This window comes from Marmota flaviventris, chromosome 18, assembly GCF_047511675.1.
Source record: "Marmota flaviventris isolate mMarFla1 chromosome 18, mMarFla1.hap1, whole genome shotgun sequence".
Taxonomy (NCBI): Eukaryota; Metazoa; Chordata; class Mammalia; order Rodentia; family Sciuridae; genus Marmota; species Marmota flaviventris.
Genome location: NC_092515.1, coordinates 15,828,298 through 15,855,784, shown reverse-complemented (window position 1 = coordinate 15,855,784; position 27,487 = coordinate 15,828,298). Strand labels below are relative to the sequence as shown.

Genomic DNA, 27,487 nt, shown 5'->3' with positions numbered 1-27,487 from the left:
GCACGCATGCCAGGCGAGTGCGATACCACTTGAGCCATATCCCCAGCCCCAATGACAACTTTTCATAGTTCAGGTGTACCAGTTCTTTTCTAAACTGTCAGTTCCAGATTTATATCCTTAACCTTGCAGACCTTTAAGGATTATTCATTTCTTCAACCAGCAACTAGATTCATCCTAGTGGTGTGGCTGCCCCTAAATGGCATTGATAAGTATGGTCTCTTTCCTGGCACTGAATAATTTTCTTTGAAAATCTTTTTAGGTGTTGGCAGATGATATTGTCCTTTTTCTAGTAGATTGGACTTATTCCAATGCATAGATGTTATACATTAATCAATAGTCCTGGGAAAGTGTTTGAGGAACTCTGGTATTTTTATAATTATTTTCCCTGAGAGTTTATTTTGACAAATGCTAAAACTAAAAGAAAATTAAAAGAAAACATGATGGTATACACTGATGTATATTTACCTAGATTCACCAGTTTTTAACATTTTGTACCATTTGCTTAATCTCAATGTATTTACATATTTTTATTTTTTGCTTAGTATTTATGAGTAAACTGCAGAGATCTCATAGTTCATGGCTGAGTATTTCAACATGCATCTCTTTAAGAACAAGGTTGTTTTCTTCTGCATAACCTTGTAACTTGAAGACAAAAATTTTTTAAATGACTTTTTTAAACATTTATTATTATTATTATTTTAGTTGTAGGTGGACACAATACCTTTATTTTATTTTTATGTGGTTCTGAGATCGAACCTGGTGCTTCCTCTAAGCCACAACCTCAGCCCTCCAAAATGATTCTTAATATAAAATATACAATCTATTTTTTAAACTACTTCAGTTGTTCCCCTGTATGTTATATTCTGTATCTATATTTTGAAAGATTGACCCGTGACCCCAAGCAAAGTCATACATTGCATTGGATGGACCTCTCTTTTTAGTTTCTTTAATCTAGAGCAGCATTCCCCTTACCTACTTTTTTTTTTAATTTCATGATAACTTTTTTTTTTTGTGTGTGTGTGTGTGTGTATGTGGTACTGTGGTTGGAACCCAGGGCCTCTGTACATGCTAGGCAAGCACTCTACCACTGAGCTATATCCCTCATGGCAACATTTTTGAAGAGTGAAAGAGTCTAGAATATTTATCTCATAGAATGCCAACATTGTGGATTTATTTGATTGTTCTGTCACAATTATGTTGTTTAAATTATATTTGGCACAAATACTATGGGTGGTGATGTATTCTTCAAATTGTACCACATAAAGAAACACATAATTACAGTTTGATCCATTATTGGTGATTCTAAATTTGATCACTTTGGTCCAAGTACTTAGTACACCTGATTTCTCCATGGTAAAAGATACTGTTTTTCTTCATAGTCAAGAAGTAATCTGGGGCTGGGGTTGTAGCTCATTGATAGAATGCTTGAATGTGTGAGGCATTGGAATCGATTCTCAGCACCGCATATAAATAAATAAAATAAAGGTCCACTGATAATTAAAAATATATTTTAAAAAATGTTTTATAATTGTAGATGGACAGAATGCCTTTATTTTATTTTTTTAAAATTTTTTAATATTTATTTTTTAGTTATCGGCAGACACAACATCTTTGTCTGTATGTGGTGCTGAGGATTGAACCCAGGCCGCACGCGTGCCAGGTGAGCGTGCCACTGCTTGAGCCACATCCCCAGCCCATATTTTATTTTTTATTTAAATTTTTTTATGTGATACTGAGGATCGAACCCAGTGCCTCACACATGCTAGGCAAGCATTGTACCACTGAGCCACAACCCTGGCCAAACTTTATTTTTTTATGGTACTGGGCATTGAATCAAGGGCCTTGTACATACTAGGCAAGCACTCTACTACTGAGCTCTATTCCCAGCCCCTGAATATTCTCAATTTTACTAAACAAAGTACAATATTTTCCAAAGATAATTTTTCAATTTATACTCCATACTAATATTTAATATTTGACATTGTCAGAGTTTAAGTTTAGGTCATTTTGGTAGATGTGTATGCAATAGAATATCATTTGTGTGTGTTTGTGTTTTGTAAGTGGATGTGATACCTTTTTAAAGTTTATTTTTATGTGGTGCTGAGGATTGAACCAAGTGTCTCATACGTGCTAGGCAAGCACTCTGTCACGGAGCTACGACCTCAGCCCTCATTTTGGTTTTTATTTGCATTTTTCTAGTTAATAATGTTGAGATTATTTTAAAAACATGCTTATTGGTCAGTCCTCCTATTTGACATGCCTACTAAAGCCTTTTGTTTCATTTTTCTTTTTGTTTAATTATTAATTATAGAACTTTAATAAAGTATTTGGGATGTTTAACCTATATTAAGCATATGTGTTAAATATCTCAGTTGAGAGCATGTCTCTGGATTCTCTGGATCCTTTGACAAATAGTAGTTCTATTTTAATGTCACGTTTATTAAATTTATAGCTTGTTCTTTTGTTTTAAGGTTTATAGTTTTGTCTTTCATAGTTTGTTGTTAGAAGATCCTTGAGAATGATCTTTCTCTGAGGTGAATTAGAGATTTGATTTCTGTATGTTTTGTGTGTGTTCTACCAGTTACCCCAGAACATGAAAAGGCTGTCTTTTCTACACTTACCAGCAGCCATATTAGATTTTCTTTTTTTTTTTAAACTTTAGTATTTATATTTATTTATTTATTTTTAGTTCTCGGCAGACACAACATCTTTGTTTGTATGTGGTGCTGAGGATCGAACCCAGGCCGCACGCATGCCAGGCGAGCGCGCTACCGCTTGAGCCACATCCCCAGCCCCTAGATTTTCATATATGAGATTTTTGGAGTGTTCTTTTTTCAATTTATTATTCCCTGTACTACTTATGTACTCTAACAGTTTTATAGTAATTTTTTATACAATAACACAAAGACCTATTTTTGACTTTGTCAGTCCTATCCATAGCTCTTTTTGTATTTATTTGTTGGTCTTTATTATTTCCTTTTACTCTCTTTAGATTTATTCTGCCATTGTTTTCTCATATTTTAAACTGAAAACTTAGGTAAATTAATTTTATACTTCTAATATAAGCATAAGGTTTTATTTTTTGTTTTAGTTGTAGTTGGACACGATTCCTTTACTTTTATTTGTTTTTAAACTATGATTTATTTTACCCATACATCTTTAGAATTATATTTCTCAGGCCTGTAGGGTTTTTCCTGATTATCCATTAATGAAGTGTATTTAATATAACTGCTTTTGAGGCAAAGAAGGTAGTCTTTATAAAGCTAGACCTTTGAAATTTTAAGATTTGATGTGTAACCCAATATGTGTCTAATTTTTTTCTGAATAATCAGTGTCTTTACAAGAATTTGTCTTCTGCAGTTGTTGTGAAAAATATACTAAATAAAGTTTGTTTTTGTTTCTAGTCTATAATCTTGCTGATTTTGTCTCTTTTATCTATCATTTCTAGAATAAATATATAAAATAACCCACTGTATTTGTGAGTTTACTTTTTCTTGTAGATTCATTAACTTTGGATAATATGTGTATATTTTTAGTAATGTAAAGTTAGAATCTTTAAATCTGCATGGAGAATTGAATGTTTCATTATTATGTAGTTAGTGATCACTTTATTTTATTTTTATTTATTTATTTTTTTATTAGTTATTCAAAACATTACAAAGCTCTTGACATATCATATTTCATACATTAGATTCAAGTGGGTTATGAACTCCCATTTTTACCCCAAATACGGATTGCAGAATCACATCGGTTACACATCCACATTTTTACATAATGCCATATTAGTAACTGTTGTATTCTGCTACCTTTCCTATCCTCTACTATCCCAATGATCATTTTATTTTTAAAATTTTTTTTTAATATTTATTTTTTTTTAGTTTTCAGTGGACACAACATCTTTATTTTATTTTATGTGGTGCTGAGGATTGAACCCAGCGCCCCGTGCATGCCAGGCAAGCAGGCTACCGCTTGAGCCACATCCCCAGCCCCAAGTGATCACTTTATAATAGTGCTTTTACTTAAAGTTTGTTTCACCTTATAGATAGTTACGCCTGCTATCTTTTAATTAGTATTTTCCAGATGTCTTTTCTGCCCTCTCATTTTCACCCTTTTTGTGTATTTCCTTTAATATATCCCTCGAAAACAACAGATTTTAATTAGATTTTGTCCAGAAATTTACTGACATAGTTATATATATATATATTTCTACCATTTTGTTTTGTGATTGTAACTTTTTAAATATTTCTGTTTCTTTCCTTTATTCCTTTAGATTGGTTCCTTTCTGCCCCCATCACCCTTTTGTTCTAGTCTTTGGGAAGAAACGCATTCTATTTATATTTAGTGCTTTTGATAAAAATTTTATTTAATTGGATATATTTAAGTTACCAAAGTCTAAACTCAACTTTGTTTCCTGTCCAGCAAAATGCTATTAGAATAATGAAAATCATTGCTTTTACCACTTCTATGCTATCTTTGTGATGTATTTATATATAATTCAGAAAAATAGCAATGGTTTATAAATTGGCAGAAGTGATTGGAATTGAAGTAGTCTAATATCATTGTACTGCTGGGTAGAAAATAAAGATTAAGTTTAAGCTTTGATAACAGTATATCCTGTCAAATTTTAAACATAAGCATCAAAATAATGCACACACACATATGGAGACATAACTGTTTGATGGTTTGTTGCTTCCTTTGATCATTTCCCTTTCCTGTGTTCTCCCCTTTTCTTCTACCTGAAGTAACATCCATTACAGTTTTTTTTTTTTTTTAGTGAGGATCAACAGCTGAAAAACTGTCTTTGTCTAAAAACTTCTCATTTGGTAGGGGCTAGGGCTATACCTCACAGGTAGTGCTTATTAACATGTATAAAACCCTGGCTTTGATTCCCAGCACCCCAAAATGAATAAGTAAATAAAGGAAAAATAAAAGCTCACAAAAGTTTTTGCTGAGTAGAATTATAGGTTGATAGTTTCATGTTTTCACCAATATGAATATTTCCAAACATACAGAAATTAAAGGAGTTGTACAATGAATGCCAAATGTGTTTACCATCTAAATAGTATGACTAAAATTGCATTCTGTATTTGCTATATCAAATAACTAGCCATGTCTATAGCCCTGTATTCTATAGCCCTGTATTCTTTTTGATTCATTTCAAAGTAAATTACAGACATTAGTATATTTATCACTAAACACTTTAGCATGCATATCACTAACTAAAAGTTCTAGTATGTAGTTATAGCTTTTTAGGTAAAATTTACATACAATAAAATGCATTAATATTAAATTTACCACTTGAAGAATTTTGACAGATTCACTTTTGCAAATCAAAATACTATCAAAGGGCCAGGTATGATGGTGCATGCCTGTAATCCCAGTGCTTGGGAGGCTGAGGCAGGAGGATTACAAGTTTGAGGCCAGCCTCAGCAAACTTAGGCCCTAAGCAATTTAAGGAGACCCTGTCTAAAAATAAAAAGGCCTAGAGATGTAGCTCAGTGGTTAATTGTCCCTGGGTTTAATCTCCAGTACCAAAAACAAATAAATCAAAGCGAAGAAAAATACCATTGCTCCAGAAAGTACATTTATACTTCTTCCCAGTCACTTCTTTCCCTTGTATCCAGAAGTAATTACTGTTCTTCTATTCTAGATTTTGTCTCTTCTACTACTATCTACCTCTAAGACACAACCCCACCCCTACTTTTTCTATATGGATCTCAACTTATTCCAGTACTACTTATCCAAAATACAAGTGATATTTTCAATTGTGGGTACCTTTGGAACTTTTACTGAATATTAATAGCCAATATAGTAGCCTTCTCTTGCTGCTGTAACAAATTTTACTATAACATTAGTGACTTAAAGTCATGCAGATCTGTTATCTTACAGTTCTGTAAGTCAAAAGCCCAATACAGGCTTCACTGGACTAAAATCAAAGTGTGAGCAGTGCTGCATTATTTTCTGGAAAGGTCCAGGAAGAATCTATTTCCTGTTTCTAGAGCTGCTTGGATCATCCTTTTTTTTTTTTTTTTTTTTGAGAGAGAATTTTTTTTTTAATATTTTTTAGTTTTCGGAGGACGCAACATCTTTGTATGTGGTGCTGAGGCTCGAACCGGGGCTGCACGCATGCCAGGCGAGCGTGCTACCGCTTGAGCCACATCCCCAGCCCAGATCATCCCCTTTTAATCCATCTTTAAAGCCAGCAACAGAGAATTGAGTCCTTATCATAGCATATCTTGCCTGCCTAGCTGGGAAAGATGATTTTCTTTCCCTCCTCTTCCTAACCACTGTAACCTAAAGTTGTTCGGTGAGGATGAACAAGGTAGGCACACATGCCAGGGAAGCCGTGATGGCCTAACGCCGTATACTGAAGCACAAGCACAGTGAGGAGAGTTATCTATCCAGAGCATGTATGGCAGTGCCACTGTGATATTGGTTACTCCCAGGGGAATCAATCACATTTGTTTATATACAGAAGTATAAATATTTAAGGATAATGGAACTAGCATTTCTGTCAGAGAAGAGACAACACTAGAATAATGAATCGGTGGTGTTAAATTAGAATTGGAAGTATTGGTGTGAATTCATTATTTTCCTCATATTTATGATATAAAAATAAGCATAGATATAAATGTGTATATGCAATATATAAACACATATAAGTATATTCATTAGCTTTATCCGTTGAAAGGACCTAGGAGAAGTGATACACAAGTGAGTACACTAGCACTCAGATCATGTTCTCTAAATATCATCCCCCCTCTAATAGGAACCAGGGGTTTTTGAAGAAAAGTCTCATGTTGGGCAGGGCAAATACAAGATCCTGGAATGGCAGGTATGAGAAAGTAAGGAAGGCTCAAAGAACTATAAGGACCTGTTAAAATCCACAGAAGCCAGATAGAAGGAGTTCCACTTTGTCAAATCTGGGACAAAATTGACCACTGAAATAAATAATAATAATGGATTATAAACCTTTGAATGAAATGGGGACTCTCAAGTCCACACCCAAATATAAGTTGAAAGTTTGATAAAGAATGGGTGAATGGGATGTTTACATAGTCTCATATTATTTCACCATAGAATCATTATTAATACAAAGGAAAAACTAATTTTACAGTGTATAACTCTGGCAGGTATATCCAAAAGAATATTCCTAATAATGGGACATGTTGTTATCAAGTGCCCCCTGGTAGATCCTGAGAAGAATGCAACATCACTTATGTGGAATTCCTTCCAAAACACATAACCTGATCATGAGGAAACATGAGAGAAAACCATACTATTCTCTACACACTGGCTTATAATCCTCAAAAGTGTCCAGGTTACAAAAATCAAGGCAATATTGAGAAATTGTTTCAGACTAAAGCAGGTAGATACCTGATATCCAAAGGCAATTTTATTCTGAACTGGATCCTTTCTTGTAAAGGATATTATTGGCAGAATTGGTAAAAATTTGAATGGAATCTGAATATCTTGAATGTAGTAATTGTATTATGGTTATGTAGGAGCATGTCTTACTTGACCATTGAGTGTATTCAGGCATGATATGGTATTAGGTCGGTAATTTACTCTCTAATGGTTCAAGAAACAAAAATGTTCCTTGTACTATACTTCCATCTTTTCTTTGAGACTGGTGAATGGATGGATAAAAAAACATCATACTACAGGGACACAGCCACATCAATGTTTATAGCAGCACAATTAACAATAGCTAAACTGTGGAACCAACCTAGATGTCCTTCAGTAGATGAATGGATAAAAAAAAATGTGGCATATATACACAATGGAATATTACTCAGCAATAAAAGAGAATAAAATCATGGCATTTGCAGGTAAATGGATGAAGTTAGAGAAGATAATGCTAAGTGAAGTTAGCCAATCCCCAAAAACCAAATGCCGAATGTTTTCTCTGATACAAGGAGGCTGATTCATAGTGGGGTAGGGAGGGGGAGCATGGGAGGAATAGACGAACTCTAGATAGGGCAGAGGGGTGGGAAGGGAAGGGGCACGGGGTTAGCAAGGATGGTGGAATGTGATAGACATCATTATCCAAAGTACATGTATGAAGACACAAATTGGTGTGAACATACTTTATATACAAACCAGAGGTATGAAAAATTGTGCTGTGTATGTGTAATAAGAATTGTATTGCATTCCACTGTCATTTTTTAAACATCAGTTTAAATTTTTTAAAAAATTAAAAATCTATACTGAAGCTCCATAGGATTTTGTTGGTCATACTTGTACAATTGGTGTCTCCAAACAATGTGGTTATTGTTGGCTTTTTCATGGATCTTAAGATTGGTGCTTGTACTTATCTTCTTGGAGTTTCCAGCCTGATTTGTCTAGAGCTACTAAACAAGCCTGATTTTTCATACCTTATTTTTTTATCCATCCTCAGTGTGGTCATCTCACGATATGACAAGGGCTGGAATTGTGGCTCAGGGTAGAGTGCTTGCCTGGCATGTGTGAGGCCCTGAGTCCAATCCTCAGCACTACATATAAATAAATAAATAAAATATCCATTGACAATTAAAAAATACTAAAAAAAGAAAATGACAACATCCACTGTGAGGTTTAAATAATGTATTTATTTTACTATCATATTCTGCAATACAAATAAAGTAGATCATATGCCTCTTAACAGATAATTCAGAAAATATATAAATGATTAAGACCAAGAGAAAAGGGAAATTAGAATATACAAAAATTTAAATGTGTAGAATTGAGCTTCAAATTTCAATCTGTCTTTCATAGGAAAAACAAGTAAACAAGTCCTGTAAGTATGGGTTATGTGGATACCTCAATTTCATATTTATATTTCAAATGAAGATGTTTCTCTTATATATTAATTTGCAAATTAAGTTTTGAGTTTTCTGTTGATTTGTTTTGAGACTAGGGGAGTTAAAATCTGGAATTTGTGACTTTTTAAAAGATATCTGAAATAATTTCCTTGTCATCATCATATTGTTTTGCCAAGATAAATTAAAATTGTATGACAACTTAAAAACAATCTTCCATTATTGAATTCTTTTTTTGCTTGTTTCTCAAATGGTGCTTGTCCTTTCAATTCTGTTGATGACTTACCTTCTTGTCCTTTTCTCAGTGAATCATCACACCCCCACTCTAATGGTTTAGTTACCATTATAGATTGATGACTATCAAATTACTCATAGCGTTCCAGTCCCAACTTCATTAACAAACTTAACAGTCTTAATGTTGTCATTACCTGGTTGCTGTACTGATGGCTTGAATTTTACATGCCCAAACTTTCATGCTTATCTCTGTTGTGTTGTGCCTCCTCCTGCCTCCAATGAATCACATAACCATTTCTTCTGCCATTCCATCTCTCCAATTTTCCAAGTATAAGGTCTCTTTTGCACACAGTAGATGATAATGAACATTTAAGTTACCTGTAGCAATAAATAAAGCTATAGAGATCATATTCTATACAACTTATTCTCTCCTAGAATACAAAATAAAACTAGATAAGTATCAGGTACTTATATAGCTTTAAAAAAAAAAAAACAGGGCTGGAGATGTGGCTCAAGCCGTAGCGCGCTCGCCTGGCATGCGTGCGGCCCGGGTTCGATCCTCAGCACCACATACAAAACAAAGATGTTGTGTCCGCCGATAACTAAAAAAATAAATATTAAAAAAAAAATTCTCTCTCTCACTCCCTCTTTAAAAAAAAAAATCTTTAAAAAAAAAAATTCTAAGGAGATTTCTTTCTGAAACCAAGGCAATATGGACTACTTACAGTTGGGATTCCATTCATTTTGGGAGACAAGCCCTGAAACCAAAGAATTGACTCCACATTAGTTTATTTCTAAAAATAAGAAACAATGCAATGCTGGAAATTTTTATTTGATATCATTATATTGTCTTAGAAGAAGACGTGGGATTTGGTAAGCAAATGCAAACACAACAGCAAGATTTGTAAAAGGAGTTGCAATACTGAAGAAAACAATGATAGCTGGGCATACTGGTACACACCTTAATCCCAGCTATTTGGGATTATAAAGGTGAGGATTATATAGCCTAGTGATATGCTTGGGATCTATTTGAGATGAATACTTGAATATACTTCATGATGTGTACTTGGAATTATGAAGCTGGGAATATAGCTCAGTATTAAAGTGTCCCGCAAGCCCAAGGCTCTGGGTTCAATCCCCAGCATCAAAAAAAAATTAAAAAATAAAGTGAGTTCAATCCCTAGTAACAAAAGAAAAAAGGGAGGGGATACTGGGGGAGGGAGAAAACTATGTTAGAGGAAAAAGGCAGTAAGTTTTTAAATGTTGGAAAAATGTCTTTTGTGACTTCAGACATTAATTTTATAAGGAAATGCTTCTATACATGTGACTCTTTTGGAACAAGTGTGAAATACACTTTAGACTTACTTTATCCTGGGGAAAATAATGTAACAGAGAAACATCACAAATATAATAAAGCTGGCAAATCCTGCCGCAGGTCATCCTCTATTATAGTAGTCCCCTTTAGTTGTGCTCAGTGTAGGAAAGGCTCCACAGAGGAGCTGGACCTCAGTAGACATCTTGAGTATTCATACCACAGAGAAACTTTATAAGTGTTGTAAGTTAGCCTGAAAAGAAACCTCAATTTACAATAAAATTCATGCAGGAGAAAAACCTTTTGAATGTAAAGAATGTGGAAAAGTTTTCAGTCACATGTCAAAACTCATTGCACACCACAAAAATATTCAAGAGAAAAACCCTATGAACATAAGGAATGTTGGAAAGCTTTGGGCCAGATAGAGAAAATTCATTCTGGAGAGAAACTCTGTGAATGCAATGAATGTGGAAAAACCTTCTACCACAAAGGATATTTGTTCATCTCTGTGCCTGAGTTCATTTCCCCAGATGAATATATTTTAAACAAAAATGTTAGTTTATTCTACCTATTACTTAAAATATTTCTTATTTTCATGAAAGAAATGTTTCATATTTGAAGATAAATCATTCTTTTAATTTGGTGCATATTTTTCCTTACATAAATGTATCAAAATTTATTGAACCAATTCATTATTATAATTGAATCACTTTACCTAGTCCATTGCTATAACAGTAGTACCACAAATTACATATTTGGGGATATGTCTAGTAATGTCTATTGCATAAATTCCTCCATAAAACCTGGAGAAATTTTCAATTTTGATAGGTATTTCTCTATTTCCTTACTTTAGCTTATACCAGTTCAGCCACCCATAAGCAACATGTTTAGGAACGCATTTGCCTACAACATGTCTAAAAGATTAGACACCAGATGTCCTCATCTTGCCAATCTTATGTGTGGAGACCACATTTTTAAATTACACATATTATTGCAAAAGAGGATAAAAGATATATTCATAGTTCTTGCAGTTTTCCTTCTGTGATATATTTTCCCATATTCTAGTAGGTCATTATTTGTCTTTGTTTTTAATGATTTATATTACTCTTTTTGTAGGTAATAAGACTGTTTTGTGATAAAAATTGTGGGGAAAAAATTTTTCCCATTCTGGGATTTATATTTTGACTTTCAATAGTGTTTCCTTTATAATTTTGCCAAGCAAAAATAGATATATTCCTACAATTTACACTATTTTTCCTCAATGTATTCTCTAAACTTTTGTTTCATTTCTTAATTCTCTAAACTTCTGTTTCATTTGCATTTAATTTTTCTTTAGACTGTGTATTAGGAATTAAGTTTTTAAATCTCTTCCTTGAGTGCCCAATTACACAAGGGCATTTAATGGATAATCTATATTTTGCAGATTAATATTAAATATCATGTTTACTGTATGAATTATTTTCTGAACTGCTAGGTCTACATTTAAGTTTTTCATTTAATTCCTTTGATTCATTATCTGTCTGTAACTACCTGAATTACAAAGTTTCAACTATTGATTTATGCTATACATTTATTTTCCTAAAAGTTTTTAGAAATGTCAAGCATAGGGAAATTACAGGAATAATACAATAAACATATATACCCTTCACCTAGACTTATCATTTTTAATACATTTCCTATTACAAATTTTCTCGCTATTTCTGTGTGTGTGTGTGTGTAATGACCATTTGAGAAAGTTGCAGAGAGTACTGTTATAGCACACATGTCCTATGAACTGGATGTTCTCTAAGATGACCATGACAGAATAAATGTAGTTAGGAGATATAACAATTGCACAATATTATGATCTAATATATGTACATATTTAAATTTTTCTCAAAGCTTTTAAAATCCAAGATACAAAAATCATATGCTACATTTAGTTATCTATCTCATTAGTCTCTTTTTATACTTTATAGCTTTATATTTCACAATTCCATATTTTTAGTCCCCAGAATGTCCTTCTACATATATTTTAAATTATTTCCCTATATTTGAATTCAGGCTAAATATTTTTGGGACATATTTTGTCTATCTTACAATATCACATAAGGAGTCACATGATGTCAATCTCTCCATTTCTGATTTTAATGTCATTATTAAGGTTGTAGCCTGAAGTCCTATACACTATAAATCTGTAAGTTTTCCTTTTATTTTTTGGTGGTGTTACTGGGGCTGAAACACAAGGCCTTACACATGTGAGGCAAGCACTGTACCACCAAGCTATGCCCCTAGCCAGTTCACTTTGAATTACTGAGATAACTGTGGATGATGCTTTCACACTTTTAGAATAAATATAGATGAAAGTTTGTTTTATTTTTACCTTATTATGGCTGCTAAAAATATTTCCTGGAAAATCTTTATGTAACACATAAATAAATATGAAATAATAAATCTAAACCTCAAGATTTGTAACATTTTAAAATCACATTAAATAATCCAAAATGCCTTATTTAATTGGGTGTAGTGCTGTGGGTCTGTAGTCCCAGCTACTGTGGAGGTTGAGGAAGGAGGATCCCTTGAGCCCAGAAGTTCTAGGTCTGTCTGGTAACATGACAAGGTGTGTGCGTGTGTGAAAATACTTTTATCATCATTTATAACCTTTCCTTATTTATTTGGGTCTATAGCTGGAGTTTTAAGTAATTCTAGTAATGTATTATGTTTCTACTGCAGGCTACACTTTTAATTATTATAGGTTTATCTTAATACCTAATAGTTCTGATTCCCCAGTTGTTACTATTGTTAAGTTCACTGGCTATTCTGATTTAGTTTTCCATTTTCAGACAGTAATATTGAGTGTAAAATACTAATTTAAAATAAATTTCAGAGCTTTGAGTTTGTTGGGAATGTGTCTGGGGTAGGGTATGGACAAGCCATCACTAAACTGGGGAGATCAACGGGTAACAGCTATATTTGTTTCATCGATAACAGAATAATTGGAAATCTGGGAGAAACTGCCTTGGAGAGATGGGCTGAATGAGTGAGGGGAAAACATTGCTTTTTATGATATTTCATTGATATTCCAACATATAATGTCTGATGAAAATGAATTTATCTTCATCATAGCAAATCTGCATAGAACTGAGGTTTTAGAAGATCTTGGTTCATTTTACACATTTTTTTAGATGTTGATGGACCTTTATTTTATTCATATATGGTGCTGAGGATCAAACCCAGTGCCTCACATATGCTAGGCAAGCGCTCTACCACTGAGCCCCAGTCCTAGCCCCAATCTTGGTTCATTTTTATGGCATACTTTAATGTATTTATCTCTTCTTGTGACAAGTCTTTAAACAGCATTTCCAGGTGAAGCATGCACATCATAAAAATGAGTGGCCTGAATTCTCATATGATTCCCCACAACATAAGCCTTAAGCAGATCCTTCTTGTAACCATTCACCATCAAATGTAAATTTCATCTTTGCTTAAAGAAAAACTAATGAAAGATGGTGACAGTTTCGCAAAAAGGACCCTATCAACACCATCTTCTATCTTCTCTTCCTGGGAAATCTTACTCAATGGAGAATAGCATGGTGCTTTGGTTGTTATGTAGATGAATATAACCCCTTGAGATTTGTGTACTGGAAGCCTGGTCCCCATTATGGTGGTGGTGAGGTGGTAGAACCTTTATGAGGTAAAGATTTGGGGAGTTAAATAAGCCATGGGCATCAACTTCATCGATGGATTCATACTTTCTGTCAGGAATTCCAGTTCTTGCTGGGCGTGGTAGTGCACATCTGTAATTCCATCAACTGGGGAGGCTGAGGCAGAGGGATTTAAGTTTGGGGCCAGCCTCATCAAATAAGCAAGACCCTGAACAACTTACCAAGACTTTGTCTCAAAATAAAAAGTAAAAAGGGCTTGGGATTACAAGAATTCTAGCTTTCATGGGTCTAGATACCATGAGAATTAGCTGTTATATAAAGAGCAGGCCTGGACCTTGAATCACTCTTGCTTCCTAACTTACGGTGTGACTGCTAACTCCCTCTCAGACATGCTCCCATCATGATGCCATCTCCATGTTGTGATGCAGCCAGGGAGACCCTCACTAGAGGCAGAACAATGAGGATCCCTAATGTTGAACTTTTCAGCCTCCAAAAGTAAGTTAAATAAGCCTCCTTTCTTCATATATTATCCAGACTTGGGACTTATTTTAACAACAGAAAACAGACTAATTAGTATTCATGGCTTTCCCTAATGAGCTCTCGCCTAAGTACTGAGCTCTGTCTCATCACTTTTCAATTAGGTCAGAACCACCATGTAGGATTTGGGGTCCTATCAAGATTCCTGGCCCCACATAAACCAAGGAGTTTAATAGAAAGAATAACTTTTTTTTTTTTTAACAATTAGATGGAAGATTAAAAGGGAGAGCCCTGGGCTGTGTGACTGGAATGGGCAAAAATGTTTAGGAGGTTCTGGGTAGGACTTTCCTGCCCAAGAAAGGTCAGGATCATGAAAACAAATGTTCATATGTCCCGGGAAAACAACATATTTCAGGAAGGAGAGGGGATGAATCACCTTGCCTGAGTTGTGGCTTTCCATGACAAGAGATACACATTCCTCCCTGGAATTCAAAAGGGCAGAGTCAAGGCAAGGTTGCTGGCACCACAGTGAACAGAACTAATTACTGATTCAAATGACCATCCTTTCCCCTGCTCCAACCCTGTTCACTTTCCCCACCTACAAATCCCCCTCAACACCCAATGTGGATTGGAGAACGCACAAATCCCATTCTTTGACTAAGCCTGGCCCCTCAGACTCCTGTAGTGACAGAAGGTTGGACTCCAGGGACCTGAACCTGTTTGTAAGTGGCTACCCAGAAGCTCCTTCCTCTATTACTCCTTCTTTCTTCTGAGTAACCCAAAGTTTTTCCGTGGAACAATAAATTCAAAAGGAATTAAATTGTGATCAGAGTCATCTCAAGGTTGACTCCTAGCCTCCACATTACTCCCCTTAAAGTTGTTCTATGTTAATTTCTAAGAAAAGAACTATGTCCCCCCTAATGCATCTTTTTGGGCTAAAATCCAGACAGAGAAATTCTGTTATCTCTCTAAATTTAGATACAAATTATAGTCTTCTTGTCCTCAGTTCCATCCTTACACAAAGGTATAATTTCCTGTTCCAATGTTTTCTGAGACTAACTGTATAAACAGTATACTATAATGGAAAGAATACTAGACATCAAGATTTGGGTTCTCAAATTTCCATCTAATGCTTAGTGGGTATAAATTATTAAATTATAACATTTTCTGGAGGTACTAAGTCAAAAATAGAAAAGTATAATAATTTCCAATATATTTAATGTAAAATGAGATATAAGATTGCCTGTATTTGCAGACAAAGAAAGTTATAAAATTCTAGACTTCCTTTTTTTCTTCTGGGAATTTTTTTTTCACATTTTGAATTATATTTTATTTTAGGGGAAAAGAAAAATTTTAAGAATGACCTTCATATAATATTATAGAATCTATCTCAATTATGTGAAAAATACTAGGAATTTTAGTAGGCCATGTCATCTGTCAAAACTTATTCATACCTTCTTGTATAGGTACTAGTAGACACAGAAAAACAACACATAAAACTCTGCAATTCAAAGGAGGGAGATTAGTCTGTGACACAGATTTCTAATAAAACAGAATAATAATGCCTCCTGAAACAATACTTTGTAAGTCCCTAAAACATTTTCTCAGCAAAAATGAAACAATACTGTATGTAATGTTTACAGTAGAACAGGCCACATTTAAGAAGAAACCAGAGAACACTACAGAGATTTTGAAAAAGAACAATATTCTTCAAGAAAGAAAAAAGTAGGATAATGGCTGCTGGCGCATGCCAAAACAGTCCATCTGAAGTAGGGTTCACAATGTTGTCACAGAACTCAGAGACATCAAATATATGAAAACTATAAGGAAAACAATAAACAAAAGGCATCCCAAATATTTAAAATATGTCTAAAAGGTGTTCCAAAGTCAAGAATGGGTAGAGAAGAAAATGATATCCTTTGGTTTTTGGTACCAAGAATTGAACTCAGGGGTACTCAACCACTGAGCCACAAGCCCTCTTTTTTATTTAGAGACAGGGTCTCATTGAGTAGCTAAGCACCTCACCATTGCTGAGGCTGGCTTTGAACTCACGATCCTCCTGCCTCAGCTTCCCAAGCCACTGGGATTACAGGTATGTACCACTGTGCCCAGCACTAATTTTTTTTTTTTAAGAGGAAAATTTGTTTTAAAAAAGATAGCCTTGGTGGGTGTGATGGTGCATGCCTGTAATCCCAACAACTTGGCATGCTGAGGCAGGAGGATTCCAAGTTCAAAACCAGCTTCAGCAATTTTGTGAAGCCCTAAGCAATTTAGCAAGACCCTGTCTCAAAACAAAAAATACAAAGGTCTGGGGATATGGCTCAGTGCTTAAGTGCCTCTGGGTTCAATCCCTGGAAACAAAAAACAAAAACAAAACCCTTTTGATGAAACAAGACAGGAAAACAATTTTCATTGTCACTTCATTTGTCCTATGTTATAAGGGAAACAAATCAATTATTAAAAATATTTAAAAGGTATATCTGTTACTAAGAATTTTTCTCCTTCCCCATCAAGTTATTGGTCATTTTAACTGATTATAAATTAATATCATTTTAATGGATTATAAATTAATATCAATGTTTCATATTTTTGGTTTTTTACCTTTTTTTTTTTTTTTAACAGTTCAGGGGCCTTGGAGTCATAGGGAAAGTTCCAGCAGTTTAGGCTCCTTTCCATTTTCTCACAAACTGGGCTTCTCTTGTGTGGAACAGACTGGTGATTCAGCTGAACCCAGGCACCTTTCTTTTTAGCTTCCTTCTTTTTCTGATCATTTTCCTTCATGCGTTTCAGGAAGCTGTCTTGGCTCTTTAAGAGTACTTTATATGCTCAATATACACAATAATTCTCTTGGCAAGAATATTGTCCTTAACTTGCTGTTTACAACAGTGCCAACGTATGCTGGTTAATACTGTAAACTCCTAGTTTTGCCATGGTAGCGTCTGGGGGGCATTCCTTTTTGAACAGTATTCATTCCCTTAATGTCTATGATGTCACCTTGTTTGTAGGTGCCCATATATGTGGCCAAAGGAATAACTCCATGTTTTCTAAAAGGTCTAGAGAACATATATCTGGTTCTTCTCCTCTTTCCCTGTGTGTTCATTTTGGTGAACTACTGTAAGACTGTGGTTCTGGCTGAAAAGCTCTATGCTATTTTTAATTGGCAGAAATCTTTCATGTAGTAAAATTTACCACTTTTCCTATATATATAGTTGTATAAGTATATGTAATTTGTGTATGTAATCATATATGTAATTTTTTTGTTCGGTTAGTTCTTCTGCAGATTTAGAGTCATCAGAGAACTTAAACACTACCTCAGACAAAATCATGATGATCATTTTAGGGTGCTTCTGTATAATAGGAGCTAGAATCCAGGACACCCAACAAGAATAGTTGTGCAATCAGGTAGAATAAAATGCTGAAGAGCAGAATAATTTAAAGGCAAAGATTTGAGTGTTATTCCGGCATGTAGGAAGCAGATGATCTGTTCCAGTCCTAAGCAATAGATCTGAAGTAGGTGTCTGCATGCAATCATCATTATTCAGATCATGATTAAATCAAAGCAGGATTTTTTTTCAACTTAACATTAGAAAAATTGGAATTCAACATCATTACAAATGAATTTTAAGCTTAAGTAGTGAAAAATATATCAAAAGTAAAAACCTCTCTTTCACAGGAGTCCTTGAAAAAGTATACTTCACATTTTTCAGAATGAAATAACCAGAGACTATGTAATGTTGACAAGCTACATATGAAACAATTTCCTAGAACTCTGTATTACAGAGAATATATATTACTTTACATAATATGCATATATATATATATATATATATATATATATATATGGCCAAACTTTGGTTGCAAAGGGTGTTAATGATTTAACTTGTTAATAGTCTTTTTGTAGGTCACACATAACTCCATTGGCTAAATCTTATTCAGAGCAAATTTTTGAAAACACACACACACACACACACACACACACACAGGTAACCAGTGAATAAAAAAGAATTCAAAATTAAAACAAGAATTATCTAGATGTTAATAAAATTTAGGGGCTCTAGCAATATTCAAAGAAAATCTTTCACCTAAAGTGCTTGCAATTTTAGACTGCAAAGGACTATACCTAAGCATTCAAGAAAACACAATAAAAACAAAAAACGAATTAATAATGAAATGTACTTGTGAACTTAGAATAAAGTAAATAAAAACAATTGAAAGTGTGAAGAAAATCAAGATAAAATTTTTTTAGACTTTTTAGTAGTTGTAGATGGATAGCATGCCTTTGTTTTTATTTTTATGTGGTGCTGAGGATTGAACTCAGTGCCTCACACATGCTAGGCAAGCACTCTGCCACTGAGCTACAACTCCAGCCCAAGAGAAAGATATTTGTGAAACAGCAAATGAAATGAATGTGTCTCCTTCAAATAAATATAGAAGAATAATGGTTAAGAATATGAGTAGAGATAATAATACATATTCAGAGATTGAAAATTAAAAGTCAATTACATGCTCTTACAGCAACAAAATTTGAAATATAAAGAAAATAAAACATGGTTTATCAGTTCTAAAATTTACTTTTATCCAATTTTTTAAGATCTCTGAAATTGGGATTAAATGTATTATGTATTACAGATTAATCAGCACAGTTTAAAAAAATATTTTTCAGTTATCAATGGACCTTTATATTATTTATTTATGTGCAGTGCTGAGAATTGAACCCAGTGCCTTACACATGCTAAGCAAGCACCCTATAACTGAGCCACAACTTCAGCACCAATCTGCAGCTTTAAAATATTGAGAATATAATAAAAATGACATGTCTTACAATATATGGCATTGAAAGTTACATGTAATAATAATATATAACCCATAAAATCTCTAAACCTGGAACCATACCCTTTCCTCTTTCATAATGTTCTTCATCTAACTTCATTTACCATATATATATATATATATATACATACATATACATATATACACACTATTAGTATGTATATATATATATAATATAAATACTATTAGTATGTATATAAGATACTAATATTATACAACATACTAATAGTACATATCATATATACTGTTGTATACTTTTATATATATATATATACATATACATATATACATATATTACACACATTTTTATATTTCTTTTTTTTTTTGTAGCAGAGGATTAAACCCAGGGGTGCTTAACCACTGAGTCACATCTCCAGCCCTCTGCCCGCTTTGTTTTCCTCTAAGTTGTTTAGGGCCTGGCTGAATTGCTGAGGCTGACTTTGAGAAAGATATTTGTGAACTTGTTATCCTCCTGCCTCTGCCTCCCAAGTTGTTGGGATTATAGGCAAGTGCCACTGCAACCAGCATACTTTTATATTATCTGCAATTATATTCTTGTTTCCCCCCCACAAAAGCAACACATTGTGATAATTAATCTCATTTATTTTTTTCTTTACTATATTTTTTCTTCACTTTTACTTTTCATTATCCTTGGTGTTTTCATTGCTATTCTTTTTCCAACTTCTTGAATTTTTATGGTTAGTTTCTTTACTCATAATCTGTTTCATATTCAAACAGTGATGGGCTTAGAGCTATAAAATTTCCTCAGTGTAAGATCTGGCAGGTCCTCACTGATTTTGCTAACATTTATTTCAAACAAAAATGCAATTTTATCTTGGTATTATTTTTAACTAAAGATTGATGCAGATTGGCACTGAAATAGTATTCAGATTTTTTTATGGAAGGACTACCATAGTTAAATTTTTATTTCCATCCTAGTATTAATTTTATGTTGCTTTTGTCCTCTCATACTTTATAATCTCATATTTTTCTTTAGGGTGAATTATTTTTATTCAAAAAGGAATACATGGTGATCAAACTCTCCTATATTAATTTACATGAACATTTTTCTCCATTATGATGTATTTGTTGTTGCTTAACATATGGTACATGGTCAAAAGCTTTTCCACAAACAATAATATAGCTTGAGAGTATAACAATTATTATTGCTAATATTAACCAAATATTTATTATGTGTTAGGCACAATTATAAAATCCATACAAAAAGCCTCTGAAGGACTCTAATCATGCTCACCTAGACAAAAATTATATCATGTATGGATATAAAAAAGAATCTATAAGTTGACTAACATCAGGGAAGAACTGAGGTCAGAAATGATGGTCAAAGAGAAGTAAAAATCTTTATATAAAGAGATGTATAAATCTTTTACAAGCAGAAGAGATCCATACATTATCTCTGAAATGAATGATAAACAAATAATGCAAACACATTCAAAAGGGAACATCAAGGTAAATGTTTATAATGGTAAAAATGTCAATATTTGACAAAACAGTGGTTTGATAAAGACAAGTGAATACTTAAAAATACAATAAAATATTAACAATATACTTACATACAAAGAATATTAAAGGTTGGATACAGCATAGCATAATTACATTTAGTTTTAAAAGTAATAGAGTTAAACCAAAAGTAAAATTTTTCAATATTTAAAATAATGTAAAAATACAATATTAAAAAAAAATTTTAATATTCACAAGTATGAATTTTTTGACAGTTATAAAGAATGAATATAGATAAAGATCTTCAAATATTTATTTTATCCAGTGATTTTCCCCACTATGATTTATCTTAGGCTTACTGACCTATTAAGCATGTGGGAGGCATTTATGCCTTAATTACATTTGTAGAGATTTTCACCAGTATGAATTTTCTTTTGTCATGTGCTGAAATTCCTTACTTTACCACTTAGTTTCAGTTCATAGAATTTCCTTTGTGCTGGGGATTAAACCCAGGACTTCACACATGCTTAGTAAGTGTTCACACATCCCTAGCCCTCAATTCATAGAATTCCTAATTCACAGAACTTCTCACCATTATGACTTTTCTCATGTTGTTGGAACTCTGAACCCTTCCCAAAAGCGTTCCCATAATTCTTATATTTATAAGGTTTCTCACCAGTGTGAATTCTCTGGTGTTGACAAAGGCTGGAGCCACTACGGAAAGCCTTCCCACATTCCTTACATGCATAAGGTTTCTCACCAGTATGTATTCTTTGGTGTCTATTAAGAGCTGAGCCACTACCAAAGGACTTTCCACATTCTTTACATTCATAAGGTTTTTCCCCAGTATGAATTAGCTGGTGTTGAATAAGTTTTGAGCCACTACCAAAAGCCTTCCCACATGCTTTACATTCATATGGTTTCTCACCAGTATGAATTCGCTGATGTTGAGTAAGATCTGAACCACTACTGAAGGCTTTGCCACATTCCTTACATTCATAGGGCTTCTCCCCCGTATGCATTCTTTGATGCTGAATAAGTTTTGAACCACTTCTAAAAGCTTTCTCACATTCTTTACACTCATAGGGTTTCTCACCAGTGTGGATTCTCTGGTGTTGAGTGAGATCTGAGCCACTATTAAAAGCCTTTCCACATTCCTTACATACATAAGGTTTCTCACCAGTGTGAATTCTTTGATGTCGAGTAAGGGCTGATCCAAAACTAAAGGCCTTCCCACACTCATTACATATGTATGGTTTCTCACCTGTATGAATCCTCTGATGCCGTGTGAGTGCAGAACCACTACTAAATGCCATTCCACATGCTTTACATTCATAAGGTTTCTCCCCAGTATGGATTCTCTGATGCTGAGTAAGGTTTGAACCACTGCCAAAGGCTTTCCCACAATCCTTACATTCATAAGGTTTCTCACCTGTGTGAATTCTGTGATGTCGAGTGAGGGCTGATTCGAAACTAAAGGACTTCCCACATTCTTTACACTCATAAGGCTTTTCACCACTGTGAATGATTTGATGTCGAATAAGGCCCGATCCAAAACTAAAGGCTTTCCCACACTCCTTACATTCATACGGTTTCTCACCGGTATGAATTCTTTGGTGGTGAGTAAGGTTTGAGCCGCTACCAAAGGCCTTTCCACATTCCTTACACTCATAAGGCTTCTCACCAGTGTGAATTCTTTGATGATATGCAAGATTTGCACCACTACCAAAGGCCTTGCCACACTCTTTACATTCATAAGGTTTTTCACCAGTGTGAATTCGCTGATGTCGTATAAGGACTGATACGAAACTAAAATCTTTCCCACATTCCTTACATTCAAGGAGTTTCTCATCAGTGTGAATGGTCTGATGCTGGTTACTGAAAGTGGGCATGTCTTCAGGAGTAAAAATCATATGACTGAAATGTCCTTCCTGAGATCCCTGTTTTCTCTCAAACTGGCTTTTATAATCCCAATCACCTCTGAAACTTGAATACTCAATGCTGTATTTTGTAAGTTTTTCCATTATCTCCCATCAGGATGATTCTATTCCATACATATCCTCTTTCAGAAATAATTTCTTGTTCTCAACCTTGATTGACAGTCTGAAAGAAAATATAAAAGCAAACATTCACTTTTTGATGTTTTGGGAGAAATGAAAATTTTATAGTAAATATGAAAGACTTAACTAGGCAGCTTATGCAGTTCTTAAATATTATTGGGCAATGTGAGATACATCAGGAAAGCAGAATGAGAAAAAGTCACATTGAAAAGTAAAGGAGGTATTTAGGAAAACAAATTAAGTGAGTTGTTCCACTATTTCAGTATAAAAAATAAGGATAAAAATTCCCTGCACATTTGGGAAGACTGATAAATAAACAGATGTACTACCCCATCCTACTATTTTTGGAGGATGATCTAGTGTAATATATACTTAAAAATTAGCGTAATTATGATATATATTTTAGGGTTGTTTGCATCGTTAAATAATACACATGAGTCTGGGATTGTGGCTCAGCGGTAGAGCGCTCGCCTAGCACGGGAGGGACCCCTCAGCACCACATAAAAATAAAGGCATTTTATGTGTCCATAAAAAAACATAATAACACACATGGGGGGAAATCAGGGATAAGTTGGGCACATGCCTTTAATCCCAGCAACTTGGGAGCCTGGGGCAGGAGGATCATGAGTTCAAGGTCAGCCTCAACAACTAAGAGAGGCCCTAAGCAACTTAGTGAGACCCTGTCTCTAAATAAAATATTTAAAAAAAGGACTGGAGTTGTGGTTAAGTACCCCTGGGTTCAATTCCTGGTACCAAAAAGAAAAAAAAAGAAATAAAGAAAATGAAAATCAGGGATAGATGGTTAAGTAACAAACATAATTTTCAAATAAACTGAGGGAAGTAGAAAGGTACTCTAGATGAGGCAGATGCCAGATGAAAACTGCTGAGTAATGTGCCAAATGAATATGGAATGAGCAATAGAGGAGGATGATTCCTCTGTGGTTTGTTTGTGTAATTTGATGAAAGCAATGTTTGTCTTGGAAATTTAAGAAGTTAAACTTTTTTTTTTTTTTTTAGAGAGAGAGAGAGAGAAAATGTTTTAATATTTATTTTTCAGTTTTTGGTGGACACAACATCTTTATTTTTATGTGGTGCTGAGGATCGAACCCAGCGCCCCGCGCATGCCAAGCAAGCGTGTTACCGCTTGAGCCACATCCCCAGCCCCAAGAAGTTAACTTTTGGAGAAAAAAAGAGAGACACAGCAAAGGTATAGCAGAGTAACTGAGAATCTCATTTTAAAGTTAAAGAGAAGAGAAAAGAATGTAAGAGTGTGGTATGATTAGAAGATTACAAAGAAGAAACAGGTGACTCTGACAATTATTGAATGTTTTGAAGTCACTACATAGTGTTTGGTAACTATTATTTTGTAAGATTTACTTGCCATAATATTAGATACTAGAAAAGGAAACAGATTTGAAGACATTAGGTTCTACTCAAGCCCCAAAAGGTGAAAACATTCCAAAACTGGTCTCTTCCTGCAATGCTCATACATTGGTCTTATTAAGACCAGGATTAAATATTGTTTGAAATTGTTCTTTAAATCGACTGTCTGCAGCTAATCCAAGCCACAATCATCTTTTACTTGTACTCTAAAACATCATTTTATCTAGCTGGCTACATTTTCAGTTTTCCACTCTTAGCAGCCAGAATGAATTTCAGCTTGGAACTATTCTGTTCAAAATGTTTCAGTGGTTTCCCACTGTCCTTAGAATAACACCTACATTCCTTAACTTGGTCTTAGAAATTCTGAGTCCTCCTGCCTGCCTCTTCAATGGGATATTGTCCTCCTCCTAACAATAAGCTATAGCTACACTGGTCTCAGATCTACAAATGAATGAAAATGTAGAAGCCCACCCACCATGATTTCATCTGCCTAAAATGTTTCCCCCATCCTCTCTTGGCCTTGCAAGTTCTGGTGGTCATACAGGTCTCTGTTGAATGGCATAACCTAATCAAGATATTTCCTGAAATGTCTTAAATATGACACCCTGCCATTACTTCTTTGGATCTTCCTCCCCTACCTTTGTGTTCTGTTTTTGTAATGGATAATTACACATTTGTACCCTACAATTGAGATTTTCCTATTTGAATGTTTCCTTAATGTCTGTCTGTTATAATAAAGCTGAGATTCATGAAGGCAAAAATGTCTGTTTTAACCTTGGCACATGCAAAATTTATTAAGTGTCTAATTAAATGATTTTTAAAATTTATCCTTAAAAGTAAATTTCTAAAAATAAGATTTCTGTAAAAAGAAGACATGTTTTCTCTGAGAAAGGGTAGGCAGACCACATGTACTTATTCCTTTACTTTATAAAACTTCACTGAAAGATATTTTTATGAAGGTACAAATCCACCAAGTCAAAGGGAATTAAAGTGGAAACTATGCACAAACGATTTGAAGCTAGAAAGCATAAAGATAAATAATGACTAACTTAACAAACCTAAGGAAGGTAAAACAAAGAAAAAACAAGAAGGGGATATTTTATGTCACAGAAGCCCAGAAAGGCTTAAGAAATGGGGACATTAAGTAAGTACCTATGAAAATTTACTAATCAACATATAAAAAGCGCTATCAGCTTCTTAGTATCCACTCTATTTGCACCCCCAAATTACTGCAGCATTATTCACATCAGCCAAGATACAGAAATCTAAGGGGCCATAAATTGATGAATAAAAAATATTTCATATATATACATGTATATTAAAAAATACATTGATACTCCATATATTATGAATACATAGAATATATAAACCTTGAAAATGGAAGAGATCCTATCATTTGTTGCTACAACATGGACAAACCTAAAGAACATGCTACGTGACCAAAGAAAAACACCGCATAATATCACTTATATGTGTATTCTAAAATTTTAAAAGTAGAATACACAGAATTACAGAACCATTCTACAAATGAATGAAAATGTAGAAGCCCACCATGGTTTACCAGGAATTTTGGAGAGAGGAATAGGAAGATGTAAGTCAAAGAACACAAAGTTGTGGATAAGATGAATAACTCCAGAGATGTAATGTACAACATGAGGGCAACAGTTATAATATTGTATTGTATTTTGGATTTTGCTGAGTAGATTTTAGGTATTGTCACAGTGAAACAGACTGTATACATTAGATATATACTTCCCAAGCCCCAAGAAATACAAAACAAAAAGAGGCAAATATCATCAGATATAACATTAAAGAAATTAAACGAAACAATTGGGGAACTCCCAGAAGGGAGACTACATAAGGAAAGAAAAGGATCTACCATTAATATCCACACAGGGATGTGAGAATTATTTCATATGATACAAGAATAGGACAACATGAAAGGAATATTAAGCACAAAAATGCATTCTTAGAAAATGAACATATAAAGTGGGAATCAAAACAAATCATTGAAAGGTAAGGAAATTTCCTGGGTTGGGGATATAGCTCAGCTGGTAGGGTGCTTGCCTTGCATGCACAAGGCCCTGGGTTCAATACTCAGCACCACAAAAAAAAAAGGAAATTTCTCTAAAAATAGGACGTATTTTCAATGGCCTTTGGAGAAACGCAAAAGGCAACATTTGAATTCACGAAGAACTGTAAAGAGTTCTAAGTAGTAACACAATATTTAAAAAAAAATCTTAAAATTTTAAAACTCACTTCCATAAAGCTATAGTAATCAAAACAGTATGGTACTGAAATAAAGATAAACAATATAGGGGGCTGGGGATGTGGCTCAAGTGGTGGCGCGCTCGCCTGGCATGTGGGGGTCACTGAGTTCGATCCTCAGCACCACATAAAATAAAGATGTTGGGTCCACTGAAAACTAAAAAATAAGTATTAAAAATTTCGAAAAAAAAAAAGATAGACATATTGGGGCTGGGGTTGTGGCTTAGTTGTAGAGTGCTTGCCTAGCATGTGTGAGGCACTGGGTTCGATTCTCAGCAACACATATAAATAAATAAAATAAAGGTCCATCAACAACTAAAAAATATTTTTAAAAAGATAGACATATAGACCAAAAAATAATAAATCTAAGAATCCAAAAATAAACCCAAACTTCTATGTTTTCCAATAAGGATAACAGATTTATTCAACAGGGAAGAAAATCTTCACCAAATGGAGCTGGGACACCTGGGATAAACACATGCAAGAGAATGAAGTCAGACTCCTATATGAATTCAAAATGGATTAATAACCTAGAAAGAATTAAATCATAAAACTCTTCTCAAGAAAATAAAAGGATTTATCAATCTTCATGACCCAGGATTTGGCAATAGACTGAGATTTGACACCAAAAGCAAAAGCAAAGAAAAAAATTACATACTTTAAATTCATTAAGGCTAAAAGTTTTGAGCCAGGTACAGTGGCCCATGCTTGTAATCCCAAAGGCTCAGGAGGTTGAGGCAGGGAGAATCATAAGTTCAAAGCCAGCTTCAGCAACTTAATGAGGCCCTAAGCAACTCAGTAAAACCCTCTCTCTAAATTAAATACAAAAAAGTGCTGGGGTTGGGGCTCAGAGGTAGAGCGCTCGTCTAGCATGCATGAGGGACTGGGTTGGGTTATTACTGGGTTCGATTCTCAGTACCACATAAAATAAAATAAAGATATTGTGTCCACCTATAGCTAAATATTTTTTAAAAAGTGCTAGGGATATGGCTCAATGGTTAAGTGCCCCTGGGTTCA

General features: G+C 34.2%; 1 protein-coding gene across 4 annotated transcripts in view; it reads right to left on the bottom strand.

The window, feature by feature from the left end:
* Window positions 1–27,487, bottom strand: part of LOC114097388 (zinc finger protein 420) — a 69,036-nt gene that overhangs the window by 31,656 nt on the left and 9,893 nt on the right. For 3 of the 4 annotated variants that reach the window (XM_027941294.2, XM_071604994.1, XM_071604993.1), the window contains exon 3: window positions 20,764–22,862. In XM_027941294.2, the coding sequence (XP_027797095.1) occupies window positions 21,320–22,783 (1,464 nt within the window). In that variant the 5' untranslated portion in view covers window positions 22,784–22,862 and the 3' untranslated portion in view covers window positions 20,764–21,319. Of the gene's footprint in view, window positions 1–15,922; window positions 15,926–20,763; window positions 22,863–27,487 lie in introns of those variants that run through there. The other variant, XM_071604995.1, reaches the window with a different exon arrangement.